The sequence below is a fragment of the Amblyomma americanum genome, chromosome 1 (genome assembly GCF_052857255.1).
Source record: "Amblyomma americanum isolate KBUSLIRL-KWMA chromosome 1, ASM5285725v1, whole genome shotgun sequence".
Taxonomy (NCBI): Eukaryota; Metazoa; Arthropoda; class Arachnida; order Ixodida; family Ixodidae; genus Amblyomma; species Amblyomma americanum.
Genome location: NC_135497.1, coordinates 547,681,512 through 547,701,453, shown reverse-complemented (window position 1 = coordinate 547,701,453; position 19,942 = coordinate 547,681,512). Strand labels below are relative to the sequence as shown.

Here is a 19,942-nt window from a genome sequence, read left to right as displayed (position 1 = left end):
GTTTATACAGCAAAGAGAGAATACAGAAGACTTCACAATCACTCGTATGAGCACATACGAAAGGATTTACAGAAACAATGCAACTCGTGCAAAGTAACAATAGAGAAAGATTACAATTCAACAGAATCTTTGCACCTAAAGTGCACTAACCCAGAGAGAGACAATCAAACAAAACACAGTTTGTTCACTGCGCACTGCGACAGTCCGACGACCTGAGGAGCACGACGGGTGCCGATCCGCAGACTGGCGCACGTAGCCTCGCTGGTCTGTGGCTGTGCGAGTGGTGTTCTCCCGGGAGTCGAGCGGGCGCGCTTCTGAGAAGCTTAAACGGCGGCTCGGGCTAACAGGCAGCGATTGAAACTCCTCATTTATAGGCACAGACCGCGTCTGTTTGTTCTTCGTGCCAAGGCAGGCACGCACATACACGCAGCTTCAACTGCACAAACTCCTCCTCCTTCTCGCGCCGGGCGCACGACCCCATTGGTCAAGCGCGGAGACCACCTTCGAGAAATTTCTGGTTCCTTCTCACATGCGAAGACGCCGGCGCGAGAGCGAAGGGGAGAGGGTATCACTTTAGCGCGGTTAAAGTCATGCCCTCTTCATCGACGATGAGTAGAAACTACTCAGACATTCCAGAGAATTCGACACCGCGGCGTGTGGCTATGTTTACTTTGGCGCCACGCCGGCGAGCTGAGTGGAAAGACCACGCAAGTTTTACGTGCTCTCCAGGGGTCCTTCCCCACTGTTTCGTTTTATTTTACCGCACGCGGGTGCGATTGCTTACGCAAAGCACCGTTTTTTTAGAAGATGCGCCGAATTTTCGACACCTAGCAATATGGCTGAAATCAGGTTGGAAAGGTTCATTGCGCTGATCTTTGATAAGGTGCAAGTGCTGCCCAGGAGTGTTTCGAGCATTTGAGACTGTTCTTGCTGCGAATTGGGCAGAATAAACTCCAAGGCTGATTTTCTGAGCTTTCACTTTTTTGTGCAGCTGCTGTCACGCATCCCTTCAGCATTTCGCAAAAAGTGACAGCAGAACAGCTGTGTTTTTTGTGCACCAGTCCTGAAATGTTGGAAAGTGCAGTAAAGCTGATTTTTTCTCTCTGTATGCGTGGTATAGTTTTTGATTTTTGAAGGTTATTTCTGAAAAAATGTTTCCTTGTAGATGCTGTGTATGGTACAGTTTAACTTTTATTTTTATGCAGACTAAGCTTCAAAAAAACAAATTGCCCTATTGCACAGAAGAGGGCTTTGTGAAGATGTTCAGACTGAAAACTTGTCTATTTTGTCTTTAATTGCTTAATAGCCTGGGGATGACTTAACAACAGATGTTATTTGCCAGTATTCAGCGGTTATAACAGCTAGCTTAAAATATAATGCTGTTCTGAAATTTGCTTGAAAAGTTCTATGTCTGCACTATATAAGGTTAATGTCATGAATAAGTAGTGAAAATGGTCGTAATTGTCACGTCCCCCCTTAAGTATGAAATGAATGATAGAGCTGCGTTTGGTGATTAGTACTAACGCAGCTTTTCTTCGGAAAAAAAGAATAACAAACACACCAAATCTAAGCACTGTCCTACTCAGTCTCTGTCGCCACAGTGCAGCAGACTGGTGCACGAGAGCAAAGTGTCGAGCTTGTTGGTACTGCGTACCGAAAGAAAACAGCGCAAGGAACAATGACACAGGAACAGAGAGATGTACACGAGCGCTGACTAACAACTGCAGTTTTATTTCAGAGCAAGGCGCATAAATAGGCGCCTTATAAATAACTATGGAATGGACAAATGTTGATTGATGTGCAATTGCTGGGAATCAACAGTAGAATCTCGGTGGTACGAATCTCATGGGGTCGCGAAAAAATTCGTGCGATACGAAATTTTGTATCGAAACAAACAAAATTAATATGCAGAAGCATGGAAAATGCATGCACGCAGGTCTCTTTACGGCTGATGGGATTTATTCATGGCCGTGCGGCCACGCAACTCGCGGTGTGTACCGCGTGATTAGCGATCGCGATTTCAGCATTGTGAGAGCGGCGCATCGCCATTCACTGCTTGCAGTGCGCATCGCATGATTAGCGATCGCGACATCGGCGATGTGCGGGCAGCGCTTAGTGCCCGAGGGTGCGATCACGGCTCACGTGTTTGTATCATCCGTTGTAGCGCAGGAGAGAGTTCAGAACATCCAGAATTCTGCACGTTGTGTCCAATGCATTTTGGCTGGGGAAAATTACTGATTTGTATCATCGCGAAATTCATATCAACCCTGTTCATATCGCCGAGATTCTACTGTAGTCGTATCACAGAGTAAAAGGATTATAAAGGACGGTTGAAAACAATCTAAAAGTGAAAAGAACTGACTGTGTAAAGGCCTGTGTCAGGTAGAAAACATTTACACAGGTAAAAATCATAAAGCACATGGCCAAAGGGCAGGTCAAAGCATTAAAACTGAAGAGGCACTAAAGAGAAAAATAAAATGATAAAAACAAGGAAAAAAAAAAGTAGTATGAAGGCCATTAGAGAAACGGGAGACCAGGGAAACAGTGAACCATGAATGGGCATGTGAAAAGGATTAAGCCTATGGCGTGCTGCCCAGAAATTCAGCTCCTTCCGAGACAAACAGAGGGAGGGTATGCTTATACGTTGGCATGATGAATCTGGAGTGCTTCTATCATTTACCGGGCGAGCATATCTCATCCTCTGCCTATGATGACACAATGATTAAAATCTGGAGTGCAGTTCTTTCGTGAGTGTTGTTAATCTTGCATTTCTTGCTGTGCATGGCCGGATGCCCGGAGATGGCTACGCTGCTGACGTTCTCATGCTCTGTAAGTCTGATGTTGGTACACCTACCTGTCTGTCCGATGTACCTTTCCCCGCATGATATTGGCACAGAACGGATTACTCACGATACCCTTGCAGCATGCACCAACGAACCCAAAAAAAGTAATCATAATTCTCTACATCCACGAAGTCAGCCACCGCCTCAAGAAAGTCGCACAATGCGCAGGCATGGGTGTAGCCTTCTCAGCTCCTATACAAGCTTTCCGCGCTGTGTTCTAAAGCTGATGTCTCTCTTGGGTGCGGGCCGATGCACTCTGATCCTTACGTCCCCAGTGACGCTGGAGTAATTTGTTGTGTGCCAGTATCATGCGCAGAAAGGTGCATCGGACAGACGGGTACGTGTACCAACATCAGACTTGCAGAGCATGAGAACAGTGTCAGCAGCATAGCCATCTCCGAGCATTCGGCCATGCACAGTAAGAAAAGCAAAATTAACAACACCCACGAAAAGAACTGCACTCCCGACTTCAATCGTTGCGTCATCAAAGGCTGGGGACGAGATAGGCTCACACGGTAAATGATACAAGCACTCAAGATTCATCATGCCAGTGACCATTGTATAAGCACACCCTCCCTCTTTTATCTAGGAAGGAGATGTAATTGCTGGGTGGCATAGTAAATGCGTAATTGTTTCCACATGACCATTCATGGTTAATTGTTCTGCTGTTTCCTGTTTCTCTAATGGTCTTCTACCCTGCTTTTGTGGCCTTCTTTTTATAATTTTTGCTTTTCTCTTTTGTGCCTCTAGAGTTTTAGCACATTTACCAGCCCGTTTGGCCATGTGTTTTATGGTTTTTACCTGTTCAAGTTTTCTACCTGTCATGGCCATTTACACCATTGGTTCTTATCGCCTTTAGCTTCAGATTTGTGCCCTCCTGCGTAACCTTTTTAATTTTGTGATGTGACTACACTGATTCCCAGCAATCGTGCAGCATTCTATTTTTCCCCCCCTTTCTATGGCCTATTTATGCGTCTTGTTCCTAAATAAAATTTCAGTTGTTTGTCTGTGCTCTTGTACGTCTTTCTCTTCCTGTGTACTTATTGCATGCGCTGTTTCCTCTCGGGTTGGGTACAACAGATGGGACACAGTGCTGACTCGCCACTGAATCTGCACATACCCCATTAGCGGGCGGAGCAGGAAAAACACTGCACACATACTATCATGCTTAAAAAATAAAAGTGCCAACAGACAAGTGGCGAGTGTCAGCATTCAGCTTTGAGGCCGTGGTTTTTTTTGCGCTAAAAAGGATGTGCTGGTATATTTTTCGTGAAGCCTTGCTACATATGATATCCCCTTCAAGCGCATATGTGGATGCAACATGAACACTATCAAATCTCGCCTATACAAGAGACAATTTCCGCAGATGTGAATGCAAAAAATGCTCCGAAATCTGGAAAAGTTTGTGTAGAATGATATCAGGTCAGGCATGTGAAATGATGCAGGAATCTGGATTTATAAATGGATGGCTTTGTGTTTTACAGTAGCTCTGGTAGGGCTTCGATGAGTGTTTTGCAATCATGAATGCTTGAAAGTGCCTAAAATGTATTGATTTGTTTGCATAACGATACCCTGTGACAGAAATGACTCAAAGGAGATATAATTTGGACATTGAATATAATGCAGTGTGATGATGTTGATACAGTCAAACCTCGATATATCGAACACGGATATATCGAATTGTTGCGTATATCGAACACTTTCTATATCACGTGGAAAATCGCTTGCATTTTTTATTTTTTATTTCGAACGGGGCGGGATGTAAAATTGGATATATCGAACTCCGCCGCCCTAGACCAATTGCGCTGTGTTGACAGGAGGCGAGCTTTCCCGCAACACCCTCGAGGATGGCAGCGCGATGGGCGTTCCCTACTGCTGCATACGATAGCTGCCCACATCGATCGCGCCGAGGGCGCCATTTAAACGTAGCGGCGTACGCACGCGGCGGCTTCGCGTGGCTTGGCCAGCTTGACGTGGCTTGGCTAGTTCGACAACGTCAACGACACATGCGTCTCGGTGCCGCCGCTTGTGCTACGCCAGTCGTCGTTATCGTGTGTGGCTTAGGCCTGTCGTGGCGTGGTTGGTGTGATGGCTGCAAACGCGAAGAAGCGGACGTCCCTGACATTTGCTGCGAAATTGGAAGCAATACAGCGCGTTGAAAATGGCGAAAAAAAGTCGAGCGCCGCCGAAGCTTTCAACATACCAAGGAGCACTTTGAGCACTCTGCTTCTTAAAAACAAGAGTCACATAAAGGCCAAGGCAGAAAAAAAACCAGCACTCAGGTGCGCAAAGCTGCCTTTGAAGACGTCGAGAAGGCGCTTTACAAATGGTTTATCGACGTAAGGGCCCGGAATATTCCTTTATCGGGGCCAATGCTACAACAGAAGGCCAAGAACTTTGCGTCCACTCTCGGCGCCGACAACTTCAATGCCAGCAGCGATTGGCTGCAACGTTTTAAGACCCGCTTTAACATTGTTGGTAAGACAGTCTCGGGGGGAAAGTGAGGACGCCAATGAAGGAGAGATCAAGAAGTGGCTTGAGCAAGAGTGGCCTCAGGTTCTCGCCAAGTATGAGCCCAATCAGATATTTAATGCTGACGAAACGGGCCTGTTCTGGCAAATGCTTCCACGACAAACGCTTGACACCCGCGGAGACAAGTGCCACGGCAGCAAGCAAGGCAAGGCTCGTATCACAGTTCTGTTGGCTGCCAATATGGACGGAAGCACGAAGCTGCAGCCACTTGTCATAGGCAAGTTCCAAACCCCGAGGTGCATGCGCAACTGCCCCAGCGTTCCAGTTACATATGCCTGGAACAAGAAATCGTGGATGACTCGGGATATATTCCAAAAATGGTTGAAGGCATGGGACTCTGAGCTGGCGCGTCAAGGCCGGTCGGTTTGCCTCATCGTTGACAATTGCACAGCACACCACACCGATGTCCAGCTGAGCAATATTGAAATTTTTTTGCCACCGAACACGACGTCGAAGCTGCAGCCATTGGACCAGGGCATTATTCGCGCTTTCAAGTCCATTTATAAGCATCGGCTGATCGACATTTTGCTGATAAAGCTGCAGATGGGCCAAGAGCTAAAGATTGACCTTTTGGGTGCCATTCAAATGCTGAAAGCCTCGTGGGACAGCGTCAAGCAGTCGACAATAGTTCACTGCTTTCGGCATGTGGGTTTCGTGAGCCGCTTTGAAGAAGCTTCTGAGGAAGCAGCCGAAGATTTGGCGTTGGACGGCACAGAGGAAGAATGCCAGCTCGAAGAAACCTGGAGCCAGTTGGAGCGCTTTGTCGGTGCTGAGCCGCACAGCATATGCATTGACGACTTCGTTGGCGGTGACGACAGCACCGGAACAGTGGCGGAGTTAACAGACGTGGAGATCACGGCAGAAGTTACTGCTGAGCGGCCAAACGAAGACGGTGCCGAGGTTGATCCTGCAAACGCTGATGTTGCCCCGCTCCCGACTGCAACTGAGGCTGTAGCTGCCTTGGCCCTTGTACGCCGCTACTGCGGCGCAATAGAAGGCACGGGACTATCTCTTGTGGACCATTTGGACTATGTTGAGGACGCCGTGGTCAAGCACGCAGTTGCCAATATGAAGCAGGCTACGCTGCTACAGTACTTTCAGCCCACTAAATAAATACTTTGTTTGAAGCTTCAAGTGAGTGTCTATTGCGCCACGATTCGTTCATTGATTGATTTATGCTAGTTTTTGGCGCGTTTTCTATGTGATTTTATATATCGAATTCTGGCTATATCCGACTATTTTGCGATCACTGTGCTGTTCGATATATTGAGGTTCGACTGTATAGAGAAATTGCATGATTACTTATAAGAGAAACCTGAAATTTTTTGTGTGCAATCCTGGCCTTGAAAAAATTTGGAGTTAAGAAAATTTTTTCCCCACTCGATCGTAATCCTTGCCTGAATGGGATATGTAGTAAAGAGGCTATGTGAACATGGGATGGAGCTAAGCTTCCGTAGCCAAGCGTGTTGTCTGACACAGGCTGGTTACCCTTATAAGTTCTGGTTTCTGTGGCAGAGAAATTTCAGAAAGAGTTGACATCGCGAATCAGTAGCAAACATCAAACACAGAAAGAAAGGAAAGGCTGCTTTCATGACGTATCTGCATCAGGTCCTATACAACCTGAGAGGAATTAGCAAGTGGGCATGGATGTGGTTCTCTTGGCAACTGTATTGTCTTAGCAGAAGAGTTTATGCTACAAAAAGAGAACCGCACGGCTGCTTGTAAAGGCACAGTGATCATTTTGTTCCTTGCCAAGAAGTAGTCGTATATTCTTTGCCACTATACTGTGTGGGAATAAATAAATGGGGAGACCAGGCTGATGTCTCAGTAAGAAATTAAAGGAGCTTGATTACAATGCCACAGGTGTCTACATCCAGGATCACTTAGCAAAGCACTGCAGGGAGTGCAAAGGTGACACCAACACCTGCCAACCAAAGTGTAAAGAATGCATCGTTATAGACAGAAACCCAGATTGCTCACAAAAGAAATTATAGATGCACATCTGATAGCCAGTCTTCAGGATGAATGTATCGGCACACCCTCTGTAGCATTGTTGCAAAAAGAACATTGCTTTGAAGCTGAACTTTGAGCATTTGTGTTTTTACACTCGATATCTGTGCACTGTTTTTTCACCTGTGGCCAGCAGTGGAGGTATGTATAGCGGCTGGGTAGCCAACGCAGATTTCAGTTGCGAGCCTGCGCACTGTTGTGCCTTCCATACTGTGTCCCATCTCTTGTGCCGTAGCCATGGAGTAGAGGGACCAACGTACCCAACAGTCTGTTGTGTCTACTTAATCGCATGCTGTGGATCAGCTGCAAGCACATTGCAGTGTAAATGTTACTCGTGGAGAGTAGTGCATTGTGCCCAAGCCTTGAAGTAGCAGGTAACGGAATACTGCTGGCATTGATCGCCCACTGCACCGTCTTGAGACTGACAAAAACGCAGTGCAGGCCCAGGTACTGCATTCTTTTCTGCATCTACACTGGATGTAGATCGCAAACTGCAGTGCACGGTTGTGGCACTTCCCACTTTTTTGTTGCAGGGCGGGCCTACAGCCTGGTGATATCATTGTCAAGATTGGTGGCCAGGATGTCAAGTCTTCACAGGACATTTACAAGGCCCTTGAAGTCTGGAAACCACTCGATATTGAAGTCATACATAGGGGCACCAAGAAAAATCTCAGGGTTCAACCATGAATAATATAGTCTGAACCCTTTATTTTGGTCCTGCAGTGCTATAGCGTAAAGACCTGTTTCAAATAAATTTTACAAGGGCTGATTGGCTGTAGTGACACAATGTGGCAAGTAGCCACAAAAGTTGCACAGCCATCAGACTTACAGGGCGTTAAAATTTCGGCTTTTTAAAAACAAACTATGAGCGCAACATGGGAGCTGTTTCCGCACATAGGTTATGAGACCAGGTTGGCGCAAAGTGAAAAGGTTATTGTTGCTGTTAACTTCATAATCAATCAAGATCAGTTAACAAACTATTTACTTTTTAATGCAGGAATGCATTTAACGGCTACATTTGAACCTTTCTTTGTCCGCAAATTCTATCCTGTTTCTGTGCATCCATCTAGACCCCTCCTTTAGGACCTGCATAAGTGCCAAATGTGTTGTTAGAACGAGGCTCAAAATTTTTTTTCCTATTTCTTGTAAGTATTAGCTCACAATATCATCGGTTAGAGCAGCGCCAAATACACAGGTTTTTAAGTTATCACCTGCAATAAAACGTTACATACACATGGCATCTGAAAGAAAATTTTGCAATACCAGGAAGTAAAACTCTGGAGAAGCTTCAAATGGAAACGCACTGGCAGCGCGCAGTACACAGTCATGCATACAAGAATCGCTGTGAGGGCGCCTGATAGCCTCACGTGCCGGCGCGTTGAAGGCACACGCCTGCTGAGTCAGGACCAATTAGCGCGCGCACACTGGCGGCACTAAATTCTCAACACGTGGCGTTCGAATTAGAGTGACTAATTTGACTCTCCTATGAACATTTCGCATGCTATCTGTGCTGCTATGACCTTACACAATGGCATTGACATCAGCAGAAACTTCCACAAGTGCCACTGCCGATTGCCAAGCCTGATTGCCTTTGGAAGCGACAGGCAAGATCTTTAATCGTGGAAGGTGACCAACAGCTCAATCGCCTAAGGTAGCACCAGGTGAGGTCTTTGACAACAGAAGGTCAGCGTGAATTTCATGCTGTACTTCACCTATCACATGCCATTACTCGCTGTCCTGGGTGACAGCACAAAGCATATGCATGAATAAAGGTACTACTGGGGACAAAAGTTTGCGGGACGCGAGTTTAGGAAAAACGTTTATTGCTCCTTCTCACATGCTCCTTCATCTCTTCACAATATCAGGTGACTGGGTATACCGGAGTGGAGCTGCACTACACGTTTTTCCTAGAACTCTCGTCCCGCAAACTTTTGTCCCCAGTAGTATATTTTCTTTCTTTACGGCAGCAAAACATGGGTTATCATGCATGCATTCCTGCATTGTGGTAGTTTAGCTGCAGCACGGATTACACCACTACTTTTAGTAATTGCAGTTAGAGTTCATGCTTCTATTGAAAGCTTAGGGCCGGCCTTATTCCAAGTGTGTTTCATTTAGTGTACTTCTCTTAGCATGACCATATTTCCAGATAGCTGCCTACTCAAGCTGCGTGTGCAGCATGGTAACGAGCGGCACAGACCATGGTTTAATGTAGCTGCTGCGCGTGGCACTTTTTTGGTGTCACTAGCTGAAAGGGAAACAGTCATGAGCTGCACCTGTTGCTCTACATTGTTGGAAGTGAAACGCTACTGACAACAGCTGCGTCACGTCAGAAAAAAGTTCTTGCATGCGTAGTGGGACGGATTTAGTTGCAAATTTCAAGGTGCATATCTTGGAACATGGGTGTGCTCCTAGAATTCCACTGAATATAATAGGTTAGCGATAGGCTGCTTGTTAGCGTCCAATATAAACATGAGTGCTAGCTCCAGTCACTGGAAAGCATATTTGACTTTAGTTATTCAGGAGATTGAAAGCAACAATTATCCTCTCACTTTGTGCCCTCATGGTCATAAAACCAATGTGCAAAAATGGCTTTCTGTCATCGTTTGGTTTTCAGAAAATTGCGGGAGCCTAATTTTGGCACCCTATTATAGTTTCTTTAACTAGCGACACTTCAAAAAACCTGTACCAAATGGTGGGTTGCCTGCCAAGGCAGACATGATGTGTGCTTGAGAATCTCTCGCTGCTAGCCCTCCTGTTGCCTTTCAGAAACTGCCTGCTTTGTTGAGGAGTCATGTCCCATGGTTTTGCATGGAGCATTATGTATGAATGTAAGTTGGTGCATAGTATATTATTCATTTACAGTGTTCTCTTTGGAACCTGGTAAAGCAAATGTAAACATATCCTTGAGGCTTGTTTACACCACGCACATGCTGTGCTTAGCAGTGTTATGTATGGTCTGCTTTAGTGGCAATTTATGATGCTGTCTGTTGCATTTCCCTGCTCTTTCAGTTTTAAAGTATTATGCCCAACACATAACAACTGCACTTATAGAGCAGGATGGACAGGCTTAGACAAATGTGAATTCACACCCAAGTTTTGAACCTTCATATAATCTTTTAATACTGAGGCCAAAGCTCCGAGTGTCGTTTGGACTTTCAGTGATGTACAATGTCTCCAGTGCACAAAACATGTCGACAGCCTCGTTACACTGTTGTGAATTAAGTAGCAAACCATGGAAGTACTTATGTTGTCAATAATACAAAACCAATGAGGTTTTTCTGTACAAAACAAAAAATTAGCAAACAGCTCGGTGAAGCATCAAAAGAGGGTAGCATCTAGGAAATATGCTGTTTGACTATGATAGTGGAATCATTGCTTCTTTTCAACTTTGCTTTGTTTTTGTGTTGATGCAGATTCCACCTGTCATTTCTTTTGCACCTACACCCACGTTCCTTTCCTTGAAGGGTGGTTTTTAGTATTGTAGCATCCAAGGTGTACAGTATCTAGCTTCACTCTTATCTGAAATTCATGCAGGGAACTGGGACCTGGGCTTTTTCAGCATGGTTTTTGCTCTGACCAATAATGTGACAAGCTGATATTCACTTCTGTGTACAAAACTGCTGGTTGGTCACTCAGTAGGTGTCACTGTGTAACACTGCGGCATGGTTAAAATTTCTGGACAAGTTTGCGAGTTTTGAAACAGACAGCTTTAAAGAAAACCCTCATAACAAGGGAGATATGTTAACAATGTACAAGACAAATTCCTTGGATTCCACACATGAGATAATCCCTATATCAGAATGAATTCAGGTTACAAATGTGGAACAATGGTTTTCAGAGTGGTGTGCCTCGGTTCGTACTGCTGGCACAAAGGGGCAAGCATTGAGGGGTAGCCAATGAGGACATGTACAGCGACACGCTGGTATGGCTACAGAGGATGACTGTGCCACATCACTGCTTTACTTGAAATGTGTTGCTGGGGGGAGGGGGGGGGGGGGGGGTCCTTAAAGGGGTAGAGGCACCAAATTTGTGGTTTGCGCGCTCTTTGCTTCAAACGTTTCTTATTGCTCCAGGAAGCATGATACATGCTCGGAGATTTATATATCCACAGTGAATTATAAGGGAGTAATTACTTATTGGCATCCACCCAAGCACATCCATACGGCTACAAAGGAAAGCTATAGAGCTTTCTCAGAAACTTTGCAGTGAAAGAAAAATTCGTCCTGGTCCAGGCTTCGAACCCGGGACCACCGCTTCACTGGAGCAGTCGCTCTACCAACAGAGCTAACCTGGACGGCAAGCTTATGGTAGGGCGAGACCGAATCGATCAATAACTTGAAGTGGGAACAGTGTTGGTCAAAAGTTTTAGGGGAATCCCTCAAGGTGGAGTAGATTTGTTATAAGGGAGTAATTACTCATTGGCAAACACCCAAGAGCAGCCATACGACTACAAAGGAAAGCTATAGAGCTTTCTCAGAAACTTTGCAGTTAAAGAAAAATTCGTCCTGGTCCGGGGTTCGACCCGGGACCACCGCTTCACCGGAGCAATTGCTCTACCAACTGAGCTAACCGGGACGGCAAGCTTATGGTAGGGCGAGCGAATTGATGAATAACTCGAAGTGGGAACAGTGTTGGTCAAAAGTTTTAGGGGAATCCCTCAAGGTGGAGTAGATTTCTTATAAGGGAGTAATTACTCATTGGCAAACACCCGAGCGCAGCCATACGACTAAAAAGGAAAGCTATAGAGCTTTCTCAGAAACTCTGCAGTTAAAGAAAAATTCTTCCTGGTCCGGGTTTCGAACCCGGGACCACCGCTTCACCGGAGCAGTCCCGCTACCAAATGAGCTAACCGGGACAGCAATGCCGTTGTGCTTGATACAGTGGACACTATATTCTCAGGCAGTGAATGACATAATCGCTCTTGTATTATTTTTCTTAGAAAATGATCACTTTGATCGCGCAAGAAAAAAAAAAACTGGGTAACTACTTGTTTGAGAAATAAATGCGATAGCCCGAGACCCCCGTTCCGTACGGCATTGTAATAGGTTGCACCGGCATGTACGTTCCCATGTAGAGGCCCGTACAAACGTCGCAAATACTCGGTGCAGCTTCTGCACTGCCGCTCTTGCCATGCACAACGCTTGCAAAACAAAATATTTTAGCAACCAGAAATACGCACCGTGGTTCTCGAAAACATGGAAAAATTGTGCCCTCCCCATTTAGCTGTCTGAGGTTTAACTCGCTATGTTTCCTCGTCCCAATATTCTTTACTTTTCCGGTAATGCTTGAGAGGGATTCCAAGGTACTTGCCATGGGTTATCGTCCATTGCATTTGGCAGAAAAATTCCGGAGTGTGTTCCCAGTTTCCATGCCAGAATCCTAGGCATTTTGTCCAACTTACATCGCTTCCAGTTACCCTACAGAACACAGTGGTTTCCTTGACAACTTCACACACACTGTCCTGGTCGGCACAAAACACTGCGATGTCGTCTGCATAGGCCAAGACCCTAACTTCCGCATCAAAGAAGGTATACCCTCGAATGTTAGGTCCCGTAAGTAGTCTCAAACAGAATGGCTTCAAGTAAAGGGCGTAGAGGGGGGCGAGAGTGGACAGACTTGTCGGACAGAAGACAGCACTGGTAGGATTTCACTTAAATCCCTGTTTATGACTAATTTAGTGAGGCACTCTTTATAAACCATTTTCACGCCGTCAGTGATGACAGAGCCGACGTTCACATGCTCCAAAAGTGCGAACAGGATATCGCGTCCGACCCTGTCGAATGCCTTCTGCAGATCTAATTGCAGCTTAGCTACGCGGTCATGCATTGCGTCGCAACATTCCAGGACACTTCTTGCTTTGTGTATAATTGTGAAAATGACCTGCCTTTTATGCCGCATGTCTGGTGCGGACATACGAGTGACGTGATAACATTCGGTAACCGACTGGCAAGCACCTTCATGTATATCTTATAGTCGACATTTGTTAGACTTATAGGATGATAGCTTTCGACGCAGTGTAACCTAACAGGGTCCTCAGTTTTTGAGTATTAATACTATATGAGAAATCCTGAAAGACGGAGGAGTCATGTTGTGTTCATAGCATTCAGCTATCACGCACTGTAGGCAAGAAGCCATTTCAGCTTTAAAAAACTTGTATATGGCGGCACCAAAGCCGTCCGGCCCAGGTGACTTACTGGCACCTAATTCGCCAATGGCTGCTTCTATTTCTGACACACTTATAGGTCTCAAGAGTCTGCTTGACGTCATCATCCAGAACAGGCATGAGCGGAAGAAAGTCGGCTCCGAAGTTGCCATTAGCATTTAGTTTCTGGATAAGCAGCTCTATAATATTCCAAAAAGGCCCGCTCAACCAACGCCTTTTCACTGGTAACTTGTTTGTGATAACAAATTTTGTTGATCTCTTTTTTAACCGCATGCCCCTTTCTTCGCTCAGCGCTCGTTTTGTGGGCGTTTCACCCGGCCAGAGGCTCTCGGCTCGTGCCCTTATCAGCGCGCCTTGGTACCTCTCTTCATCAATAACTGTTTACTTTTTATTTTTTATTTCTTGCGCGAACAATCCCGGCTTGAAGCTTTCTGCGCTTAACAGTTTAGTTGGTTATGGAGCTCCTTTTCTTGTTGTCTTTGATTGTGTCTCAGTACACACGCTCTTTCTATCGCGGCGAGTTTCAGATTAGATTTAAATTGTTCCCATTCATATATGAAATTTCCCGATGTTCTCAGCAACAAGTAGCTGATAAAATCCTTTGTTTTAGCAACAAATGTTTCATCTTGCAATAAGTTCTCATTCAATTTCCATAGCTCGCAGTTGTATTTTGCCACTTTTTTTCTTTCTACCAACGGTGGCCATAACCAAAGGGTGATCAGAAAAGCTTACATGTCGGATCTGATAACTGCAACAAACTTGCACCAACTCAACAGGGACATAAATGCGGTCAAGTCTTGCATGAGAAACACCTTGAAAGTGCGTGAAATTTGCTTGGTCTTCTGGTGTCAGCACAGTGCCAATGTCCTCTAGCCCATTTTCATTAATGATTTGCAGTAACAGTTCTGCACTAACGTCCCGTGAAGCTTGTTTAGTAGTTTTGTCTTCCGGTCTGCAGACACAAAGTCTCCAAGCAATATAACACGCCTTTCGCACGCGACGTACGATTCAATACTTTTAAAGAAAGCTTCACATTCATGACATCTATTCGGTGCATAGGCACATACAGCTCTCCATGGCATTCCAGAAAAAAGAAAATCACAGACGACAAGCCGCCCCGAATCGCACATTGCCACAGATTCAACTACTGCGCTAGAATTATGGATCATAATAACACAACCCCCCGAATTTTCCACCCCATGACAAATGCACACGTTTTATCTATTACGGAAAACTTCAACCATATGTTCAGTTTGTTCTACACTTTCAATTTTAGTATCTTGGACAGCCAGCAGATCGACGATTTATCTGTTGCTGTCTTCGTCGCGTTGAAAGGCCTCTCACATTCAGTGTCGCGGCCCGTAGGCTACTTTCTAGATTGGCCGCCATCGAAAGCATGTGGAAGTCGCCGAAAAAGTTACGTCTCAATTACAGGAAGTCGTGTAGCAAGTCCGTAATTCTCGCGCTGTTCTGGTGCACGTCGCAGTAGCCGGAAGGTGACTCCAGGATGTTACCGGTCACCGACCGAGACACCGGTCCTGTGTTTGAAGCGTCACCTCCGCTACAGCGGAGGCGTTGCAGCAGAGTCCTCCGGTCAGGTGGCACATTAGGCTTCGGTTTGAAATACGGCCGCAGTACTTGAAGGGTCTTTAGCGGGGTTTCCTCGTTGCCGTCCACATCTTTGATGGTTTCTCCGTTGCGGTCGTCGTGCGCCCGCTTTGCTGGCACGCTCAAATTCGGGGGCATGTCGACGTCATCCGTTTCGCATGCGGTGCCCTGCTGCGAATGGGAAGCTGGTTCTCCATCCGACACGTCCGTAGCTTCCATACGTCTGTCGTCGCAGCATAGTCGGGCGTTACGTCCACCACGCCACAGTCCGCATTCGGCGTTCGATCCAGCCCGGGGAGTTCAGCGGGCGTATCCTTCGAGGTCCCTTCAATGGTTCCTTCACACGTGGCTTCCGCGGCGTCTACCTCATCCATCAGGTGCTCTACCATCTCATCCTTTCGGGCCGGGCCTGCCACACTAGCGTATGTACGCACAGACTGGGTCTCGTCGTGGCCGAAGCGACGGCAGATTCCGCAGCGCGGCACACGGCACTCTCGACGTACATGCCCAGTGCCTCGGCACCAAAGGCAGAGCGGATATCTACCAGGGACGTAAACAAGGGCACCATCCTCAGCGACACGTAGCTGGTGCGGAAGGTCCTCATTAGTAAGGCCTGCGTTTAACATGAGCGTTACGGAACGCGTCGTCGTCACTTTATCGACGCAGCCGCTCACCTTCCAATTGTTTTTAGCTATATCGGTCACTTTTCCGAAGGGCGCCAACGCCGACCGGACGTCGTCGTCGCGCACACCGTGTAGCAGCCAATACAGCTTCATCCGGACGCACTGGTTGCTTGGATCTCTGACCACACAGCGGTGCTCCTTAACGTCCAACGCCTCGGCCTGCAAAATCTTTTTCCCTTCTTCGTCCTTGAATGTTACCGCCCACACATGATTCATTTGATAAGCACCGAGGGCAACTACTTCCGGCAACGCGTTAGAGCGTCTCGGAAATGTTCAACACGGAAAGGCCGCGCTTGAGTGTGGCCATGCAAAAAAAAAAAAGTATTTAAAACTGTCGAACCTGCAGGCAGATGTGGCAGAACCAGCTGATAATCTTCGTTCGGCTTGTCTGTACACCTGATTCCGCGGCCCGATACCGCGGCCCGGCCGGGCCACTGAAACCGCTCCTCAGGAGCCCATCGAAACACTTCCTTCACGCTCGGTGGCCGGATGCCGAATCCCCCTGAGCTAACCGGGACGGCAAGCTTATGGTAGGGCGAGAGGGAATTGATCAATAACTCGAAGCGGGAACAGTGTTGGTGAAATGTTTTAGGGGAATCCCTCAAGGTGGAGTAGATTTGTAATAAAAGAGTAATTACTCATTGGCAACCACTCGAGCGTAGCCATACGACAACAAAGGAAAGCTATAGAGCATTCCGGGAAACTTTGCAGTTAAGGAAAGATTCGTCCTGGTTCGGGGTTCGAACCCGGGACCACCGCTTCACCGGAGCAGTCGCTCTACCTACTGAGCTAACCGGAACGGCAAGCTTATGGTAGGGCGAGAGGGCATTAATCAATTACTCGAAGTGGGAACAGTGTTGTTCAAATGTTTTAGGGTAATCCCTCAAGGTGTAGTATATTTCTAATAAGGGAGTAATTACTCATTGGCAACCACCCAAGCGCAGCCATACATCTAGAAATGAAAGCTATAAATGGAAAACCAACTAGCTCAGATGTCAATTCTGCTTCAGTTCATTTCTAGTACCTTGAGCTCCTGTGTAAGTGTTAATCCTCTTCTGAATAATCCTGCCACCCTGGCAGCTTTAATAGCTGTTTGTGCGCACAAGGCCCGCTTGGCCTCCTGGAATGCCAAGCCTGGAATTTGTCCTTTGGAACTGCAACTTTTGTGTGGTGGGCTGCCGCTGTCCAAGAGCCATAGCGGCAGGATATGCCGCATCCTTTCTTCAGAATGGTGGCGCCATTCCCGCTTTTACAAGGATTGCTTGCGTGTGGCCTGCGGGGATCTTCCGAGCCATCGCAGACATTATCGTGAGTGGTGCGACCTGGCGGACAAGAATATCGACTTCCTATGGAACACTGCTCGCCCTTGGGTGCATGACAAAAAGAAAACTTCTCCCCTTGGAGGGAAAGTGCTGGTCTTCGGAGGAGGCCATCTTCCTGATTTTCATCACAAGGTGCTGGAGCTAGGACCGAAGTTTTGCCTACATCCAAACCTTCATAAGGTGGAAAAGATTTCAACTGCAAGAGGCATTTCGAGGCACGTTCCTGAGGAGGACCGTTACAGGTGCATAGTGGAATGTGTAGATGCGATGAAAAGATGTGGGGGTGGGAAAAAGAGCAACTGTTGCCTGAAGCCTTTGGTAGATTTTTTGACATCCAGTGAGCAGCGGGTAGTTGTGTCCGACAAAGAAGGGTACTTCGTTGTGTTACCCGAACACTTGTTTAAGAAAAAGGCTTATTCGGCAATGGAAGCACATTTTAGACCTGTTAAAGTCAAAGCAACAAAGGTCAAGGAAAATGCTCTGAAACTCTTCGTCTCATGCTTCCTGCAAAAGCACCTAAAAGGTCTTACTTTAGCGGACCAATATCGGATGCCAAATTCTTTGGCTGTTGTCGACTTCCTTAAGAATAATAATCCTAAAGGAGCGTCTGCATTTAGTATTGATGTTAAGGACCTCTTCTACTCGCTGCCACATGACACACTGATGAAATTTGTTAATGATTGCATTACCAAGGATAATGATGAACAGTGCTTTGTCAATGCCTGTGGTATTTCCGTTCCTTCGTTTTTAGAAATGCTGTCGTTATATCTGGCTTCTACTTTTGTTGACTGGAATGGGCATTTGTTTATTCAAAAGACAGGTGTTTGTATCGGATCCAAAGTATAGTGCCCGTCCTCAGTGATATCTTCCTGTCTCGAGTTAACTCCTATATTGAAAAGAATCAGAGTGGCCTTGCAAGTAATATTTTCAGGCATGTCGATGATTATCTGGTGTTTGTTGACCGCCATAAAGTTACAAGGAGGGCGGTGGACATCAAGATTTTTAAAGAATATGGGTGTGGATTACAGTTCACCTTTGAAACTCCTACAAACGATTGCCTGCAGTTCCTTGACACAAAACTTCATTTCATGCAGGATCATGTGTGCTGGAGGTATTCTCCGAGGTCTGATAAATCACTCTTAAATTATAAATCAAGTCACTCAAAAATTGTGAAGTGCGGCATTGCTGTCTCCTGCCTAGGATCGTCTTTGCTCAAGTCGTGCCCTCACGAAATGAAGGAAAGTTTCTGCGAGCAAGTGAACAGAGTAAGATTGGCTGGATTTCCAGAGGACGTGTTGTTTCTAGCTTCTAACAAGGTGCTCAACAAAGTAAAAGAGTTCAATAGGTCACTTCTTAATGGTTCTGAGGAGAAAAAGAAAAATATTGCAGTCATACCTTATGTTCATCGGTTTTCTCATCAGCTAAAAAACGTGGGTAACAGATATGGTGTTAATGTTCTCTTCTCTGCCCCTCAGAAAGTTAGTAGTGTTTGTGCGAAGGTTGCTGCGCGCTCTAGCAGCGGTGTATGTGATAAAAGAAAGCGGTGCACTGTGAATCACGGGAACCGCTATGTCAGATGTTCAAAAGGAGTGGTGTATCACCTTTTCTTGTGGCCGGACCTATATCGGTCAAACGGGCCGCTGCCTTAATGTGCGCTTGCAAGAACATTTTTTGTCATTGAATAAGTCGCCTTCATCTATTCTCGCTAAGCACTGTTCGAAATGCAGCGGCTGCAAGCCAGTGCTTGACCAAACTAAAATATTGTTCCGACACCCTAATCAGCTAACCAGAGAGATTTCAGAGGCCTATCACATCCGTAAGAATCAGCACACGTGTGTTGCCGACCATATGGTGGTTTTGCATGAAAGAGTTTTCTTATCTTGACGCACCTGCATGAGCACTTTTTCCTGTTACGCCTGCGCGTTGGCTTTTGTTTTGTTTGTGATTCTTCCTTTTGTGTGTTTCTCGAATAAACGCCCAGTTGTGAGTAAGCGCTTGTGTTGTTTGGTCTCCCTTGTCTCTTGTCCTAAGTGCGCTTTATATAATTTTTGAAAATATAGAGCTTTCCCAGAAACTTTGCAGTTAAAGCGAAAATCCTTCCTGGTCTGGGTTTCGAACCCGGGACCACCGCTTCACCGGAGCAGTCGCGCTACCAATTGAGCTAACCGGGACGGCAACGCCGTTGTGCTTGATACAGTGGACACTATATTCTCAGGCAGTGAATGGCATAATCGCTCTTGTATTATTTTTCTTAGAAAATGATCACTTTGATCGCGAAAAAAAACAAAAAAACTGGGTAACTACTTGTTTGAGAAATAAATGCGAAAGCCCGAGACCCCCGTTCCGTACGGCATTGTAATAGGTTGCACCGGCATGTACGTTCCCATGTAGAGGCCCGTACAAACGTCGCAAATACTCGGTGCAGCTTCTGCACTGCCGCTCTTGCCATGCACAACGCTTGCAAAACAAAATATTTTAGCAACCAGAAATACGCACCGTGGTTCTCGAAAACATGGAAAAATTGTGCCCTCCCCATTTAGCTGTCTGAGGTTTAACTCGCTATGTTTCCTCGTCCCAATATTCTTTACTTTTCCGGTAATGCTTGAGAGGGATTCCAAGGTACTTGCCATGGGTTATCGTCCATTGCATTTGGCAGAAAAATTCCGGAGTGTGTTCCCAGTTTCCATGCCAGAATCCTAGGCATTTTGTCCAACTTACATCGCTTCCAGTTACCCTACAGAACACAGTGGTTTCCTTGACAACTTCACACACACTGTCCTG

General features: G+C 46.2%; 2 protein-coding genes across 2 annotated transcripts in view; one reads left to right on the top strand and one right to left on the bottom strand.

Moving 5' to 3' along the window:
* The window catches only part of HtrA2 (HTRA2-related serine protease), a 54,347-nt gene extending 35,195 nt beyond the window's left edge, over positions 1-19,152 (top strand). Inside the window, exon 7 of the mRNA XM_077651057.1 lies at positions 7,919-19,152. Within this exon, the coding sequence (XP_077507183.1) occupies positions 7,919-8,072 (154 nt within the window). The 3' untranslated portion in view covers positions 8,073-19,152. The remainder of the gene's footprint in view (positions 1-7,918) is intronic.
* Positions 15,279-16,055, bottom strand: LOC144116317 (uncharacterized). The gene has a single exon (XM_077651058.1). It carries the CDS (start codon positions 16,053-16,055, stop codon positions 15,279-15,281), a length of 777 nt encoding a protein of 258 aa, XP_077507184.1.
* Positions 19,153-19,942: the final 790 nt, after the last annotated feature.